At 41.1% G+C, this 19,167-nt stretch overlaps 1 protein-coding gene across 4 annotated transcripts in view; it reads right to left on the bottom strand.

Moving 5' to 3' along the window:
- The window catches only part of Astn2 (astrotactin 2), a 986,452-nt gene that overhangs the window by 4,592 nt on the left and 962,693 nt on the right, over positions 1–19,167 (bottom strand). For all 4 annotated transcript variants that reach the window (XM_063287034.1, XM_017593112.3, XM_017593110.3 and 1 more), the window contains 2 exons: positions 11,369–11,469; positions 9,608–9,791 (listed from right to left, as the gene is read on the bottom strand). In XM_063287034.1, the coding sequence (XP_063143104.1) occupies positions 9,608–9,791; positions 11,369–11,469 (285 nt within the window). The remainder of the gene's footprint in view (positions 1–9,607; positions 9,792–11,368; positions 11,470–19,167) is intronic.

Below are 19,167 nucleotides of genomic sequence, written 5' to 3' on the forward strand. Positions count from 1 at the left end.
CTGCTTTGGAAAGCAAGTAGTGGAAGGTAGACCAACCCTGAGAAACAGGCTGGGAGCATATCGGGGCATTTTCTCTTTCCCCCTTTTTTACTTAGGCATGCTGGATTGAATTTTCTCTGGGATGGCAAAAAGCTAGCTGCTCTGTTTCCTCAACTGCAAAAAGGAACATCAGGTGGTTCACCTTACAGGCTTATGGCAGGTCTAAGTTAATTAGTACATGTAAAACCATGAGAGCTGTAACACAATAGTCTTAGGAATGGCTACATAGAAAGCAGGTGGTACAAACTGGGAAATGTCTTCACACTAGCCAGCCACACAGCCATGGCCACCACTGCCACTTCTGCCACTGTCACAGCCACCATCACCATCACCACCACCAAGGCTGACTCTGTCATTATGCTGTAATTTGCTGCTATTTGTTAATCCAGCAGTAGAGGTAGACGGTGATCTGGCTAAAGCTGTAAGCATGAAGATTGGAGGAGGCTCACAGAGGTAGTAACTGTGTTGAACTGGAAAACATGAGGATGTGTATTAGGAGAATATAGAAGATAGGAAAGAAGGTGGCAAATATGGAACTGGGAAGGGAACTCAGGAAAGTCTTCTCAGAGTAGCACGACAGAGCTGTGTAATCAATGTTGGAACATATTCTTTAGATAAATGAGTATAATTAAACTAGCAGTTGGATAAAATGTATGTCCAAGGAATATGTGGGTGGCCATGTCACATCTAGATTTTCCTATGCCTAACTCACATTTTGATTTTATTCTCTGGGCAATGGAGAACCATTGACTGATCTAGGACAGTCACAAAGAAGAACAAGAAAATGCAAAATGAAGCTGAGAATGCTTTGCCTTCAAAAGCCCTGCAATTTCCTCAGAGAGAGAGTTTTAGAACTCAATTATACAAAGCCTCCCTCTGTATGGATGAGAAAATAAAGCATTGGTGAGGTTAGGGCTCGGGTTCAGGTTAATTAGAAGAAACTGAATTAAAAGAATGACATCTGTCAATAGTGAATAAATACAGAACCAATATTCCTGATGGTACAGAGTTGAGGCAAAGTCCTTAGTTGCACCATCCATAATGAAAGGTCTGTGGATCATGAACAAATTCTTGCACAGGACTCTTACTTTCCACAACTATAAAATAGAAATAGTAAAAGCGATGGTAGCGGATGAGACAGCATAAGGATTTGCTTGGCTCTAAATAAATGGTGGGACTACATTGGTATTGTGTAGAAGAAAAGCTTGGTCTTAGGACCCATTACACTCCTTTGATCCTCAGTTTCCTCATCTGTAAAACAGGATTCAAGACACATAATCTGTAGGAATGTTGCTGTTAGGCTGAGATGCAATGATTACGACAGGTATCTATGACAAGCAGGTAGGTGGCAAATGCTAAATTAAAGTGTGCATTTAGACAGCAACAGAGGATACTGGAAATGAAGCAAGTACAGATGTGTTGGAGGTGCCTAGAGGAGGAAGAGGATTGGGATAAATGAAAGAAACCAAAGGCCAGAGTTCTAGTAGGTAACCACCTGTAGGCTGTAGAGAATCATAAATCAAAGATCAGGTCTTCTTGAAGCATTCCCAGGAGGCTAGGGAAGTCCTAAGACAAAGTGACCGTATTTTGCAAAGACCAAAAATGAAATCTCCCTCATTGGAGTCAGGACTGATGTCTGCTGGGATAGAGGGAAAGAGATGAAGGGAGACAGATAATTTGTCATGTATTACTAGAAAGAATTGGGGAAGGATAACCAGTGGGGGAGTCAGGACCAGAACCTAGCTGCCACTTCCCTGGGAATTGTTAAACCTTTGACATTCATTTTGTTTCCATCACTGCTACCCAATTAGTGGTTGATCCAGGCCCCTCTTCTTCCTCAGTGACTCTCAAGTTGAGCTTAAACGTCCTTGGTTTAGGTAATGACAAATTAATGAGATTCAAGGGCATGCACAACAAGGCTCTAAGAATTTCTCCAGAATTGAAGAGGACAGAGTGAAGTAAAAACTGCATTCCCTCTGCCCTGTCAGGTCCCAGCTGAGAAAGATAGGCCTGTTCTGATACAAGGAACAGTGACCTTTCTAAACTGCAATCAGACTGAGATATTGCAGGACTTCTGACAATCTATCCCAAACTCAGAGTAGGAAGAAAGAGGGGGAAAAGCAGGGGTGTTCTTTACACAGCCACAAGTAATGGGGTAGAGTAGAGCAGAAGGGATGAAGACAACTATAATCGGGTGCCCACTACTCGTCAGAAACTAGCTATGCAGGATCATCTAACTCTGACCCACCACAATGTCAGAATCTATTTTATGCTCCCATTCTATAGGTGGACAAAATGAGCCAGTGGCAAGTCACTAGACATGTGTTACATCTGCAGCAAGGTACCAAGTGTTACAAAAGAAGTCATGCTAAAATTGCCACTATAACATCCTATTTATCAGCCTTATAACTAGAGTCTTTGAAATTTAACGTGAGTCCTTCGATATAGTCATGGGTTGCCCTCCTCCCCCACTGTAGATGACCACAGTAGTATATTTTAGAAAAGTAGCTGCCTATATCCAAAATTAGAGTGGGTATTTTTGTGCTTTTGAGGGTATATGTGTGATATGTGTGCTTCATGTATGTGTGTGGTGCATGTATGTAGCTATGTGTGTATAGACATGTATGTTTCAGGGATACAAGTGTAGTATATGTATATGTCGCTGTATGTGAACACACATGCATGTGTTCCATGTGTATCTCTGTTAAGTACATGCAAGTATAGCTGCATGCAAACAAATGTATGTGTGTGTCTGTGTGTGTATGCTCAAGTTTGACATGGAGAATCTTCCTCAGTCACTCTTCACTGTATTCGTTGAGGTAGAGTCTCTCAGTTTGAATCCAGAGCTCACTAACATGGCTAGTATGGTTACTTAGCTCACTCTGCAGATCCCTTGTCTTTGGCATAGAAGTATGCCAACATGCCTACCCATTTACACAGGTGCTGGGATCTAAACTCCAAATGTGTCTTCATGCTTTCCTCTTGTGCTGAGTTATTTCCACAAGTCTGTTTTGTATGTTTCTAGTGAAAGGAAGGGGCCGTGATTTACAGAGAAATGCCATCCAATATACCTCTTATGAGCAGTTCATTAGGTAGTCTAATGTGACACAGTGTCCAATGCACTGTACTCAGAGAGGAAAAACCACACACTCGCTGAAGTTCCACTCAATGACAGGTTGAAATTTCACCTTCAGGATGTCTTCCAGATCGTCTCTACTTTCTCTGTTAGGCTTTCCCTGCTTGCTGCTGACCCATTTAATTTCTCTGATGGGAACCAAAATATATCCTCTCTTAGTTGTGCACACATGTTGGGTTGTAATACGTCACGTGGAATAGAAAGCTGATTGGATACAGCAAGACTATACTTTGAATTTGGGCTCTGACTCAGTAATTATGAGACCTTGAACTGTTTACATATCAGGAGGCCTTCTCTATTGTGTAGTTGCCAGTCTACTATTCAAAATATAAGTGCTATTCATATGTCCAGGTCTATAATATTTGCTCAGTTAACATCTGCCAGCTGCAAGAAGAATTGATTATTAACTGCAAATTGACACAAATAGAGGATACTTTCTGTCTTAAATTTTCAAAACATGGCAGTTTTCTAGCAAGGGGCAGTAAAGGCAATGGAATAGCACAATTACATAATTTGGACCTAAGGAAGGAGTTAGACAATTAGATAGGTGGTTTTGGCAAATTCATCTTTAACAACAAAAACATCCAATTGGTATATAATGGAGAATTGGGATACATTCTAATAACTGCATAACCACAGAGATTTGCCTAACAATACATTTAGGTATATGTCCATAGAAAGATACTCATCTAGTGTATTGTTAAGATATGAATAGGCAGATGATAGCATGTATATTTGGTAAACACAGCAGAGATCGCTTATGATGTGGTTGTAAATATAGATATGGTGAAACCGTGTGTATTTCCCTTTTCCATAAATATCCATGTCTATTTTCACATCTGTTTATGGAAAGCTATATGAAGTCAATAATTTTATATCTGGGGTAGAGCTGAAATGACACCATTCATATCTACAAAATTTCTACTTTATACTATATGATTTGTGTGCTGTTAAATAAATAATACTGATTTTGGAATAAAATTACAGTATCTCCACTTGGAGAATGTGCATGCAGTAATATATATTTAGCTTGTGTGGTAAACTGAAGCAATGAAGTCATGCTTTCAAAGCTTCTTAATAGTTCATGAGGATTACTTTCAAAGTAAACCTCCATCAAAATTGAGCATCAGTCTCTTGCCCCAACAGGAAGCCAGCATTGGGATGGATGGCTGCTGATGCTGATGGATCCTCAACATGTGAGTAATTAGAGAAAATAAATACATTGGTTAGTTCTCCTCCTTGATTCCTCATAAGAAATTTTAGGATATATTCTCCTACTTTCTATTTTCTTCAACATGGAGTCTCTCTATGTGTAAAAGTCATTTTTTTTTGTTGCTCTGATAAAATCACCAACACCGAAAGCAACTTAGGTAACAGTGTTTTCAGATTACAATTCCAGATACTCAGTGTGTACACTGAAGCTAAGGGATTACATCTCAGTCACACACGGGAAGCAGAGAGAAAGTAAACAGGAAATAGGAGAGAGGCTGTTAACCTTCAAAGCCTGATATTCCCAGTGACATACTCCTTCTAGCAGGGTAGTACCTCTCCATATCTCCAGCTATGGATCAAGTGTTCAAATATTTAAGTTATCACAGGCACTCCCCATTTAAACCACAATCCTTTGTGTTTTGATGCCCATGTTGGACTCTGAATTGAAATCTGCCTACCTCAGCCTAGTGGGGGCCAACATTACAAGAGTACACTGCTATGTATGCCTGGCCAATGAGACTTGATAAAAAGTTTCTTGACTAGAGGCAAAAATGACTGACCAGAAACTATTTCAGTTGAAGTTGATAGGGCCATAAAGATTATACCCATTTGCTAATATATCAGAGAGGAAATTTGGAACATTTATTATATTAGAAGTCACACTAAATTATAACAGCTTTCATCAGCATTTCTGTCTTCTAAGGTACTGTGGAAAAAGAGGTATAATTAATCAGTTTAACAGTCTTTCCCTGAAGAATACACTTAATATCTATTCACTCTACACAATTCATTTTATCTCAGAAATATCAAAATAAGCAGGAAATATTGAAGCATATCTGATGTTATAAGAACACATCCCAGAAACCTGTTTATTGCTTTTACCAATGTTAGATATCCCAATGTTGCTAATCTAAGACAAATGTTGGAAGGAGCCGATATGATCTTGGAAGACACTAGAGTATAGTTTTATGTTTGCTTACCTCTTGCTAAGGGTACAACAATGGTTGTAGCAACACTTCTCAGATGAGAAACTAAATTGTCTTTTAAGGTTAAGAAAGATCTCAGGTTGATCCAAGCCTGTGATAACTCTGTGATCTGTTAGAAATGTCTGCTATGGAAATTAGTATGAAATAAATTGATTATAGCTCAGATAACCCAATTTTTCTGAAACCAAACCTCCCCACATGTTTTCTCTCCTCTCACTACCCTTTCAACTTGACCAAACATAAGTGAAAGTATAGAGGAGCTCACGAGTGGTCAAGGATGCTCTGAGTGGAGAAAATCCTGGTCCCTGGCCACCTATGAGCTCAGCTTTTCAAGTCTCCTAATAGGAACCTTATGGTGGGACAGCTGGGTGTCAGCAGGTCTTCTTTGAGCAGCTGTTTGCAGTAACCTATAGTTGTCATGAGAACCAGACTCTGGGGAAAACCAGCCTGATAGATTTATTAGGCAGAGGTAAGAGATGCCCCTTTGTCACTAAATTTTATGGGTGTATGCAAACCCAGACCAGGGAAGGAGTTGAAAACATTTGGGTTGGAGATTATATGGGCCAAGAGAATTCTAACAGAGTTCATCTTGTGTCAACTCTTCAGAAAAGTTCTTTTCTCCCCGGGCATCATAGGTCCCCAGAAACAGGATGTTGAGCTAGAGGTGAAATGACATCCATGTTGTCTTCATTTTCTAGTTGCTGTGACCTTCAGGGCTTTCTGGTTCCTTGGCTTGCCAGCTGGAAGAGACCTTAGAGTTAAGCCCTTTTGCATTACAAATGAGGACCAGAATGGAGGTAGAACTGATTCCAGGTCTTACAGTAAGTAGGTGGCAAAGCCAGGACATGAACTCTGGGCTCCCAGCCTAAGCAAGAGTCTTGCCCCATCTCCTTGTCATGTTGGTTCTGTACATTTGCAAACCCTTGAGAGGCAGAGCAAATTTATTTAAATTGCTCTTTTAAAAGCCTTTACATAACTTCCGGGGTAAAGAATAAACTTCTGAGTAGGACTTCACAAAAGCCATCAAAATCTGACCCTAGTTAAACTCTCCAGCCTTGCCTTTCATTTTTCCTTCTTGTCTCTCACCTTGAACTCTCTGCTTCAGTGATATTTATAGTTCCTGACTACACTATATTTTCTTACCTCGCCACCACTTTCCTCTTCACACTGGCTTCCTTCTGATGGACGTATCCATCCCCTGCAGCTGGCAGGCTAGTCATGCTTTGGCTGTAAGCACTAGCCTCTCTTTCTTTTGCCAGGGATTCTTCCTTGGGTTTGGATCTGCATTGTCTTCTCTATCTACCCACAACTATAATCTTGTCACTACTAGTTGCTTCTGGACCAACAATACCAGCATTATCTGATAGAGTGTTCAAAATGCAAAATCTGAGCTTCTTCCCAACCCCCTGAGAGGAGATTTTAACATGATGTACGTTAACATTTGAGATACTCTGCTATACACAGTCTTTCATTCTCCTCCTTCACAGCTTGTGGCATGCTCCACTATAATTGCCTGCTGACAGTATTTTCTTCTCTAGATGATAAGTTATGAATACAGCCTGAACAGTGTTGTTGACTCATTTCCAGCCCTCAGCCCAGGGCCTGGTAAGTTATGACATAAAATGTACCTATAAATCAGTTAATGGATCAAAGTCTCCTCAAGTCCTTTAATATCTAGACTGCCACTTCATTCTTTGAATTCTGGATGCTGTTATTTCCAAATGGAATCTATACAACCTTGAGAACATGGAGAGAATTAAGAGACTTGTGAGACGTAATAGGTGGGGAGCTACACAGACGACGGGGGTGGGGGCTATACCGAATGAATCCGTGATCATCTGTGCATATACTCACAGATTCATACCACTGCCCAATTCCACACCTGGTGATTATTCAGCATCTGCTTGCAGAAGTGAAGAAGTCACAAAAGATCAATACCTATGTATAACATGTATTGTAGTAGGGAGGACAGCAAACACAGAAGCCAGTAAGACACAACTAGTGAGTTAAACATAGAGAATTAAAACATGAGGTTGACATAGAGTAAAGTGGTGGTCATTTTACAAACTGTCTGTGGGAGTGCCATTCTGTTGAGAGCTGGGGTTCTTTGTAACATATATCTAATTCCTCTGAGGTGAGTGTGTGTGTGTGTGTGTGTGTGTGTGTGTGTGAGAGAGAGAGAGAGAGAGAGAGAGAAAGAGAGAGAGAGAGAGACAGACAGACAGACAGGCAGACAGACAGACAGACGGACAGATGGACAGAAGGACAGAAGGACAGAATGACAGACATGCTACAGAGTTAGTTTATCTTGATCATCTTATACACAAGCTAGCTAAAGGACCTGGATAAGGCATACAATAAGTTTACTAGCAGAGTCAAGATGCAGCCCCTCCACACTACCTTTACTTTATTCCTCATGAAATGTCAGTGCGGGCCACTAGAGCAATCTCAAATCCCCTCTCAGAGATCTAAAGAAACAAGAGAAGGAGGAAGCTGGGAGACATGTGTCAGCATTAGCAGACAGTGACTAGGAACATGGTATCTGAAAGTTTATTGATTATTATTGTCTATTACCAAATAAGTAGTCTTGCCTCTATGGGCAGCCAGAAGGCCTTACTAGAAAATTTATGTCTTGGAGGATCATAAAGGATGCCAGCAGGTTGTAAAAACAGAAGTGGAGCTCTTGGGTAGGGTTGTTTCTACCCAAATTCTCTGCATCCTGTGGCAAGCCCAATAAAGCTGAATGTCTTTCTAAGCCCAGGGTAAGATGGCATTGAGGTGACTCATGTGGTTTTCACCAGAGGCTCTGGACTGCTGCAGACAAATCTTCTTTTAGCTTTTATCTAAAGAAATTTCCTTTCATGTCAAAGGAAGAAAGTTACAGTCCAGCACCTTAGAGAACTGATAAGACTGGTGGTGGGGAGAGATCTCTGTTTTATTCTTTGAACAACTATTCATCAGATCTCATAGCATTCCAGAAGGGCCTCAAACTCATCTCAGCACGGGGGAGATCCAGAAAGTTTTAGTCACCATCTGTAACTCTGTGACTCTAGGAAGTTCACTTAAACCACATGGATCTCCACTTCTTTATCACTCAGACATGGGAACAATTATCCTGTGGGGACATTTTGAAGCATGTACTGCTGCGTGCTAAATATTTTAGAAAGTCACACCTTTCTCTCCAGTGCTACCTGATACTACTCTGTCTGAGAATACTATACTGTCACCCTGGGGCTGCAATCAAAGCAGCAAACAGAAGGCCTCACTGCCTCCTTTTGGCCTCCCCTCCTGTGCTCTTAGCTTCCAACTTCAGTGGAGGAATCCTTCTCCCTTTGAGTTCTGATAATACTGTTCTCACACCCCTGTGAAAAACACCAGAAAAGCTGCTGTTAACCTGAGGAGATAATCCAAACTCCTTGACCCTACTTCAAGGGCATTCAAGATCTGGCCCCTGCTGCTACCTCCCCGTCCTGCTGTTAAGCCTTTTGCCCCCAAAACTCAGAAATTCTTTAGTGCCTCCCAAAAGAGTGCTCACCCAAAGCTTAGAAAGAATTCCTGTGGGGCAGGAGAAAAGAATTTAGGTTGGTACTCAAGATGATCCCAGATCCCCTGTTACAAAGCAGTGAGGCACATTTGGAAAAGTGGTCAGATTCTCTCCTTCATTCTCTTCCCTCCCTCAAATTGCTTAAAACAAACAAACAATAAAATAAACAATCAAAACAAACCTTGGTTGACTGCTGTGTATTTTTTAAATTAAAAAATTTTATATGATATATTTTGATCAAAATCTTTCTCCTTCCCAACTCTTCCTAGATTCTCTCTATCTCCCTACCACTATACTTACTGTTCTATCCTTGCCACTTCTTTTGAGGATATTTTCACAAGGCAACTTCATGCTCTTCTAGAATTGAATAATGAGCTTTTTTGTTCCATGTTTGTTGTTAGTCTTGGATTATGTTTTAGTGATTAAGGTTCCTTTTCTGCTAAGGGCAAACAGCACTGTTTTTTTCTTCTTCTATACAAGAGGATACAGTGTTATTCTATTCTAATACATTTCCAGTAAGCAGCAGTGTCTTCTTACTTCCCATCCTTAATCCAGACAGGACTGTGTTCATCAACACCCACCTTTCTTTCTTTGATCCAGCCCATTGTCAATGTAGGTAGAGGATGACCAGTAAAATTAATGAGAGACAAAAAGAATTTGGCTCCCCACCCATACACCTAAACCTTATACCTCGGTCCCAGCTCATCCTCACTCCTCCAGACGAAATCACCAAACTTTTCATAGTGAGAGTTGTAGTGGTGCTGGACTCGGAAGAGCATGGAGGCAGAGACTTCCATCAGTGTGTTGTAAGCAGTCTGCTGTTCCTTGCCACTGGTGTAACCATTGTATAGATTGTAAATCTTGTCAGCTATCTCTGTGGGGTGAGAAGCACAGAAGGCATCACTGACAGCAGAGGAAAATCTGGTGATGGACACATGAGTGGTCTTCTGAGATAGGAAATTCTCCATTCCATCTGAAATATGTCATTGACGAGTTGAGTTCAGTTTTCCTATATGTAACTGAAGATAGGGATGTCTACTTGGGGGGAGGTACACTGGGAGAACTAAATTAGGAAATAAATGAGAGCCGTGCAGAGCCAGGCAGAAAGTTGGCACTCAATGTCTAAGCTTAATTAAAAGGTACTACCTGTGTGCTGAGAACTGAACAGAAATGCCAAAGAAATACTGAGACTTAAATGAACTCTTGCCTTCTCTCAATATCTTCCTTCTGTCTCACCTCTAAAATGTTTCCAAAGTCTTCCTGCAGTCAGGTCTGATGGATCTATTTTCAAAACCTTGTAAAGGAAATCTAGATGCTTCATCTTGTCATTCAGGGTTATTTCTACTCTTCCAAACTCTGTTAACCATTTTTGATTTAAATAAATCACAAAGAGATGGTGCGTCCCTTCAGCTCTGAAGGCTCCAACCAAACTTTCTATTTGTGCCCTTTTCATTATTCATGTCAGATGACTCCAGAAGAGTCTGAGGCACTTGGAATCAGAATGAGAAAAGCACCTAATTTCTACTCTTCCTTCCTCTAATTTTTTAGCAGTGTATCCATTGTTTTAAAACCGTACTGAAATTACCACATCTTAAGGATTAAGAGCTCCTTGGTTCCTCTTATCTATTAGCACATTAAACATTATTATCAAGCTCTTTATTAAATCAATAAAAATCTTTGTCTCTCTATCAATAATGAGAACTTCCAAAGGGGAAAGCCTTACTTCTGATACATTGATTAGACCACAGATTTGGGGAAATGTCTGCACAATGTAAGGCTGTCCACTATGACCTCTGAGCTACCACCACAGTTGGCCAGTCTAGTTATATAAACTATACCTACATGCTAAGTCTATGGCTAGTTTGATTGATTGCTGTATTATGTGTGGATGTTCTTATCTAATATTTTGAACTTCTTGAATCAGGAGGGGCTAAAAATGAAACAAAATAAAAGTTTAATATTGTATGTTAAATCTGATTGACAGACACTAGTTGTTCAGGGTTAAAGGTTCAAAAGCTACCTCCTACTCCTTAGAATGGGGCAATGTACTATCGGTTAATGTCATCATATGTGCAAGAAGACTAAAGAGTCTTCAAGGTGTCACTGACTTCTCAGCTCTAGCACAGACTTAAGTAGAAGAAAGTGGGGCAGTACCTAAGGCTAGACTGTAGGCTCTGATCTGAACATTCTTTGTCAATTGCTGAGCAATTCTAACCGCCAGCAAAGATATTGGTAGTTCATCTCAATTTGTTCTTCCACTATTATGATTAATTTAATTCTATGTTCTTCTTGCTCTTTTAATTCTTACACACACACACACACACACACACACACACACACACACACACACTCACACTGGCACTGGCACACCCTCTGTGTGGTAGTTAGTGACAGTACTTAGAGAGGGAAAACACAGGACTTCCCTGGCAAATGCAGAAATGAATCACCTACCTTCTGCTTTGTTGTCATCTACCAGTGGACAAGCTGTTCTTAGAGTCACTGTGCTGAGCTCTGAGTGCCTCCCTCGAGTATCCACGGCATACAGAGTGAACCTGCAGTGCAGCAAGACAACATCAGAATGAGACTTTCCAGAAGGACCTGAGAGATGAAAGGAAAGTCACAAAGCCATGGCCACAAGGAATGCTCCCAAGAATCCAGAAATCCCCAAGCGGCATGCAAAAAAAAATTTTTAAAATAATAATTACAAAATTTTAATGCATTTATCAAGCTTTGGCTTTGAGTGTCTGCTGGGCACTTGGCAGCTAGACTCATAATTTGCAATTAAATAAACCCCAAAGACCAAGATAGACCATGACCCATCTTTCACAATGAGGGTACTGAACCTTAAAGTGGGTATCTTTCGGATTCAATGTTCTTTAAGGCAGAATACAGGTATGGATACAAGAAACAGTATGAGTCTAAGGGGTGAGAAGTAGGTCTCAAAGATAAATTGCTGGACAAATATTCATTCGTGCATTCATTTGTTCATTAATTTTAAAATTACTTAGCACAAACTGTGTCCTGGGACTTGTTTTGGATGCTACCTTTTTGAATGAAAGAGTGCAGCGTAACATTAATCAAAAGCTAAAACAACAAAATGCACAACAGAACAGTTGAAGGATGGCCAAAGTGATGGAAAATACAGCAAGATCCCACAGGAGCAGTCAGATGTGGGAGTGGGAGCTGCATGAGATTTTAGGAAGGGCTAGAAAGATGCCTTTCTAAGCAAGCAAAGTTTTAGCTAAGACCTGAACGATAAGGACAAAGCAACACAAGGGGGAACATCAGAGGGAGAATTAAAAGCTCAGCAATTGTAAAAGAACTACGTGTAGATCGCTCCTGAGAGACACAGCCAGAATACAGCAAATACAGAGGCGAATGCCAGCAGCAAACCACTGAACTGAGAATAGGTCCCCTGTTGAAGGAATCAGAGAAAGAACTGGAAGAGCTTGAAGGGGCTCGAGACCCCAAAAGTACAACAATGCCAAGCAACCAGAGCTTCCAGGGACTAAGCCACTACCTAAAGAGTATACATGGACTGACCCTGGACTCTGACCCCATAGGTAGCAATGAATATCCTAGTAAGAGCACCAGTGGAAGGGGAAGCCCTGGGTCCTGCTAAGACTGAACCCCCAGTGAACTAGTCTATGGGGGGAGGGCGGCAATGGGGGGAGGGTTGGGAGGGGAACACCCATAAGGAAGGGGAGGGGGGAGGGGGATGTTTGCCCGGAAACCGGGAAAGGGAATAACACTCGAAATGTATATAAGAAATACTCAAGTTAATAAAAAAAAAAAAAAGAGTTAAGAACTACGACGAATAGCTGTAAATGCAAAGGCCTGAGAAGAAAAAGACCAGATGGGGGAAGAGGCAAGTGGTATGGCCAAGACAAAGCTAACAGAGGGAAGGACACTGGATGCTATGATAAGGAATTTGTAAGTTATTCTAGCTACAAGGCTGGCCTGGCCCCACCTTCTCATCACATCATGTGAAGGTCTATGCTACCTGTGTGGGACATAACTGTTCACATCAGACCTGGCAGATGCAGAGAACAGAGTTCCTTTGAGCACAGCATATGTGCAGAGCAAGGAGGGCCTATGGCCTTCCTATCTTCAGGTTTCTGGGCATTAGCACTGTAGCTAACACTAAGTCTAAGGAAGGAGAAGAAACTACCTTCCAGAGAAGGCCAGGGACAGGAACAACAGAAGGGCTGTATATGGGAGTGACTCTACTTGGTCAGGCCACTGTTCTCTATCAGGAGCATGGGCAGATTGTGAAGGGGATAGATGGTTTCCTAGGTTAAGTTTGTAAAAAGCGGCTGAATCCTCTTTCCCCTATTTTTTTTCCTTTCTTTCTTACTCAGCACCCGAGTAGAGATCATGTTAATTAAAATCACTTAGTGTCAAGGCTATGAAAGTGCAGAACTGCCAGGTCTGATTGAGTGACTATGCATAGTAGCTATTACACATTTCTTGAACAAATGTATTAATATACACTAAAACTTTAATATAAAGTTGAGCTAAACGGTTTATTTCACCAAGAAATTCTAAAGGAGATATAAAATTACCCTTTTTATTTTATATATGAGATTCAGAAAGGAAGGACACCTTGCCTAGAATCACATAGTGATTACTGGGACAGACTACTTAAAGCTAAAATTGTTTGACCCTAATGAATGAAAATGTTTGGCCCTTGAATGAAATTGCTGCCACTACTGTTGTTAGGACCAAGATCTGCAGATATCAACTTGATGCAGATATAATTCCAACTAGCTACACTTATGGAACCTCAGCTAGGCTCAACTGGTGCTGCCCCATGCATTTTTCTAATCTTATGAAACAATCCTAAAATAATCATCCCTATTTCCCTGTTTCAGGATAGGAAATCTAAGGTAAAATAATAAGCAACATAGGATTGGAGAGTAAAAGAGACAAGGCTGTGGTCTGTTGACATCTAGACCTTCTTGCTCTGACTTACTCAATCCGGTTCCAGCTCCATCATTCACTGGCTGAACCAGTCTCAGCTTGGTAAACTACCTAGGCTTCTGAGCTTTGACACTCTATAACTTCTAGTCTCAAAGGTTGTTCATGAACAAGAGTAAGTGAATAGGAAATTCTAAGTACAAAGCAAGATGGCAATGATAAAAAAGGAGCCTGATTTTAGAGGTGAGCAGACTTATGTTTTTATTCCAGTTCTGTCCCTTTGTGCTGTGACTTTGGGTCAGTCACTTTATGCCTAGGAGCTTGCTTTATCCCTCTGTACCAAGTACAGTGACAGGCAGACTCACTTGCCTCTCAGCTCCAGTGTTGATGGATATGAAAGTTCTTTGGAAAGTTATGTAGATGGGAAAGGATAAGATAAAGAAGAAACTCAGCACCCAGATAAGTATGCTGACTTACAAACAGAAACATAGTACTCTGGAGGATGAGGCAAGACGATTTTGTGTTCAAAGTTAGCCTGGTCTAGATTGTAACACTGAGGTCATCTTTGATTGCATAGCCAAGACCCTCTCTCAAAACAAAATCAAACATGCAATAACAAAAGCCTTCACAAAATGGAGAAAGAGAAAAGAAAAAAAGAAGCTCCAGAATGTGCGACTAGGCAATTTTCAAAGTCAACAGGAAAACCTACATTTGAAGATAGCAGGTATGTCCTTCCCATCTGCACATCAGCTCACCTAGAAGCTGCTGAAGGTCTGACTCCAATTGCCACCTGGCAGTCCAGCCAAAGCACATTTCAGCATGGTCGTTTGCATCATTTAACACAGCACTAGTCACTCAATATTTGTGCAAATCAGTGAACTTGAAGCAACTGCGTCTCATTCCTCACTTACAGTTTCTCCATCAGCAGATTGGAGACAATTTTACAGCATATGGTTATCTCCAGGGTTACAAGGAATAAGGCATGAGGAATGGCTTGTAGTTAGAGTTTTATAAAGACCACAGAAACAATACTGACTTGTACAAGAACACATCATTTTTTTTGAAAAGCATTTTATTTGAACAGGAAGAGGACATATGTTGTGACTGAACAGCAAATTGACATTTTGTAAAGAGTGAGTTAATATACTTGTTAGCCTCAAGAAGGAAAGATTTAGAAGATGTTTAAGGCCCCTTTCTCATTGACTGTTTTATGTTTTGGTGACGCTTTGGTTTTCTCTTCTTCAAGCAGCATCAATAATACCATGCTAGGGGAAAAGTACTCTTAGGCCTGTCTTGCCTTTTTGTAGGGGTGGCAGTTAAACCCAGGTCTTGTATATGACAGACAAGTGCGAGACCACTGTGCTATATCCCTCACACCTCAAATACCATCCTAAAGACTGAAAGGTGGGTAGAAGGCTTGCCTTTCCCATTTAAATGCAGAGAATTCTTTAGGAAGTTGTTTACCATCTCTGACTCTCAGTCTCTTCCTTTGTAAGCTATAGTGACACAAGCTGAGGATCAGGATTGAATGAGATATCCTGACATGGTTCAGTCTTTGGACCTTAAATTGTAGTTTGGGCTAACCATGCTAGCACAAGTACCAAATAGACATGACATTAGGCCACCCTGCTTGATGTGCCTGTCAGAATGATGGGGCAGGGTATGGAAGAGAAGGAAGGTAGGTATCAATCTCACTGGCCTGGGTCAAAAGTCATAAGGCCATGCGATTTCTGACTGTCTCGGCTGTAATTGGAAAACTACTCCACACCCACATCTGAAATCAGTTAGAAAATCAAGCCAGAACTTGAACATTTTTTTGAAAGAGCAAGAAAGTGATGGTATGTGACATAGAGGGGAAGGATACCCAAGCATGCAGTCAAACTTTTATGCTTCTCGGGGATTAGGAGGAAGTCATATACACTCTGATTCTCTGTGCTCCCTGAGGAACAGACTGAAGCCCAATGATAGAATGGATTGAAACCCTGGAACTCCATCCTGTAGCTTTGAATCTTCATTTCATAAATGGCAAGAGGAAGGCTGAGAGGGGAAATGAATTGCACAAGGACCCACAGTCTCTAAATTCAAGATAAACACCCAAGCCTCCCAGGGTCCTCCTCCAGGGTCCAGCAGTATCTTATCCAAGTGACTGACTATGTCTATGTATACTTTGGAGAAGTTTTGATGGTTAAAGAAATTGATCCAAGAGCAAAGTTGGGCTTCGTAGGAATCTGAAGCTCTAGGCTTAAACTATTTCTCCTCCAAATGCTGACCTTGTTCCACAGAGAAAATTATCAATCAATGTGGTTGAAAGTTATGGTTTCAGTAAAGCACTTCCAGCTGCTTTAAGCACTGTGGTGTCTTAGGCACCATAAAGTCATGTGGTCCTCTACATTGAGGATCTAAAATTATTCTAAGAACTTTGTAGTGATGTGTTTGAGATGACTTCTCATACGCAAAGGATAGTTTCTTCAGTGTCAGGACAGTGCCATCCACTCAGCTAGCAATCGTCCCCACTTCAATCATTCTTAGCTAGAAACGTTAATATTAATTTATTTATTCAATGTCACTCAGTCTCTGAACCAAAAGAATGACTTTGGCAGTAGGTCCAGCCTTATTTGCTGATCTTAGCTGCCTACTGCTTTCCAGTCCCAATTGCTGCCTGTTCTAGAGGATGGATCCCAACTTTTATATTCATGTAGGTTGCATCTTCTGGCTAAGTCACCCTTCTCCCTTGTCTTTGAACTACCCTTAGGAAAGTCTGTTTCTTATCCCCTCAAAATGATGCAGGGCCTGTGTTCTTCTCTATGAGTTGTCTTCCAGACATAGCAGCTCTCTGTAAATACCTATACCTGGTACCTCAAGAGCCAGCAAATACTAGCCAGAATGAGTAATAAGCACCTCATGCCATTAAAGCCACAACACTTCTCTGGAAATGAATTTTTCTATCTGTGAAACAAAGAATGATTAGATTGAGGGTTTCTAGGGGAGACTAGCAGAAGGAATTTGGCAATTTTGTTTTCATATTGAGTTCCCTATTTATTGGATATGTGAAGATTTACCACAACTTACTCACCTATAAAATGGAAATCACACCATTAAAATGTGCCATGGAGAGGAGCTGGTTTACAACCAAAAGTGGTAGAGAGCGTGGTAGCATGACATCCAGCATGTGCGAAGCAGTCCATGAACAATAACCCTTGGTCTTATGATCACTGCTATTATTTTGCTTCTTTCCAAGGCTCTGATTTCAACCCTACCTGGGATAAGTAGTCCTCCTGGAGATCAGAGGTTGGTGGGTGAGTGAAAAAGGAGCAGTTGCAGGTCCCATTCAAAACCCCCAGACCTCCTAGCAGCAGGGGTGAGAGAATGGAACTGAGAAGTTAATTGGCAGTGAGAGCTTCTCAGAATCTGACAGGGGGTAAGAGCAGGGAGGGAGCCCCAGAGGCCTATGTCAGGCTCAGGTCCCCTAGAGGACAGGAGAATGTGTTTGAAGTCTCTAAACCAACGCCTGGTCTTCCCCAGTCACCACATGATTTAGGCATTCTGGGGAGGCAAAAGTCTCTTTGCTGATTTGAAGGGAAACAGATGTTTCCAGGCCAGAGGCCCTGGTCTTATAAAATGTTCCTTCCCCAGACAAGGCTTTGGCAAACAACTTCCCATTAGCTCACACACACCCCTTCACCTCTCCACCCCCAGTTCTCTACCTCCCCACCCCCATTGCTATGGTTTTGCTCCCTGCATTTCCAGCACAATACAGTAGTGCGGAAAACACCAGCAGTCCAACACATAGTTCTGGATTGAGCATCTGGATTTGGCACTCCTTACTACCCTTCTTAGAGTCTCAGTTTCCACTCTCTGTAGTAGGGAATGGAGACAATCTAGCTTTTGGAGGTGTGTTAGATCTGATATTCTAGAGACAGAAGATTTTCTTCTCAGAATTGGTATTATCTCTTTTAAATTGCCTTTTGTGGGGGTTCCATGCAAAGAGACTATTCTAGTTTTCATTCCAGGCTGCACCAGCTCCTAAAAAAGTGACATGTTTACCAGTACACATTGGTATTCAGTACTCTTGCTTTCTGCAACTTTAACATGGGAGCCAATGTTCAAATGGGAGTCATGAAAAGGAAACTAGAATTCAATACCCTGGACTGTATTTTAGAATACTTGTAAAAGGAACAATGTACTATGCTTTTTGTTCCTTTTGCCACTCTTACTATGCCCGTGTATTACTAAGTATGGAGCAATGTTTACAATTGGATGCTATAAGGAAAGATCATTCCATGATGCCAGTGAGATGACCTGTGCAGGGGTTGAATGGGCTCTGGAACCTGATTACCTGGAGTAAATCGTGGTTCTACAAACGACCATACTTCTCTGTTCTTTCAAATATGAATGATTATATTTGCACCAGAGGGACACTATATTTGAAGTAGTGTCTGGCATATGGTATATACTAAGAACACATTGAATGTATGTTTAAATTTTTAATGTTTCAAGGGTAGAATACATTCTATTGGGAAACTGATGCTTCGTCTTAGATTTAGAGTTGGCTCAGGAGTGCTGTGATTAGGAATATACAGTGGTGGAGATGCTGTGCTATGCCTGTGCCTAGTTGTACAAATCAATGCGCCTTCTTTCTGCTTACTAAATCACCTTACTTGGAATCCTCAGCCTCCAATATGAAGTCTGAATGCTGGGCTACATCTAGAGTATGAGGAAGGTGAGCCATGAGAAGAGGTTGCCTATGGAAGCCTTAGAAGGCTTGGGGTCCAGATCTTTCCAAGCTGAGACCTAAGTCACGCCAAGCTAAATTTCTTGTACCACACAACAGGGAGAAAAGAGAACCTAACTTGTGTCCAAATTGAAGTTCAGTTAAAGAATTCATGTGTGGAACAAAATAGCCTCATGAAACTGCTGAGTTTAGGAATCATTTGCTAAATCAATAGGAGCTATGACAGCCTGCAAGCATGGAGAGTCGGAGTTAAAGACAAACTTGGCTTGCTGTTTGCTTTTTTAAATAATAATTAAGTGGAAAACGGTTTCTTTTAAAAAATGTGTTTACTATGGCTGCTTCCATACTAGAGGGACAAACAGAAGATACTGATGGCAACCATAGCTTCTACAGTCTGTGATTCTAGGGGAACATTTATAGAACTTGATGGATAACTCCAGCAGTATTTAAGGAAATAGTTTTACCTATGTTTCTTCATTTGATCCCAGAGTTACAAATCACTCCCATGGTGCACATAGACACAGAATGTTCAGGCAACTGGTCTGAGGCCATAGCTCTTCTGACTTCTAGTCTAACACCTCAATAGCTGGCTGAAGAC

Source organism: Rattus norvegicus, chromosome 5 (assembly GCF_036323735.1).
Source record: "Rattus norvegicus strain BN/NHsdMcwi chromosome 5, GRCr8, whole genome shotgun sequence".
In the NCBI taxonomy this organism is placed as follows: Eukaryota; Metazoa; Chordata; class Mammalia; order Rodentia; family Muridae; genus Rattus; species Rattus norvegicus.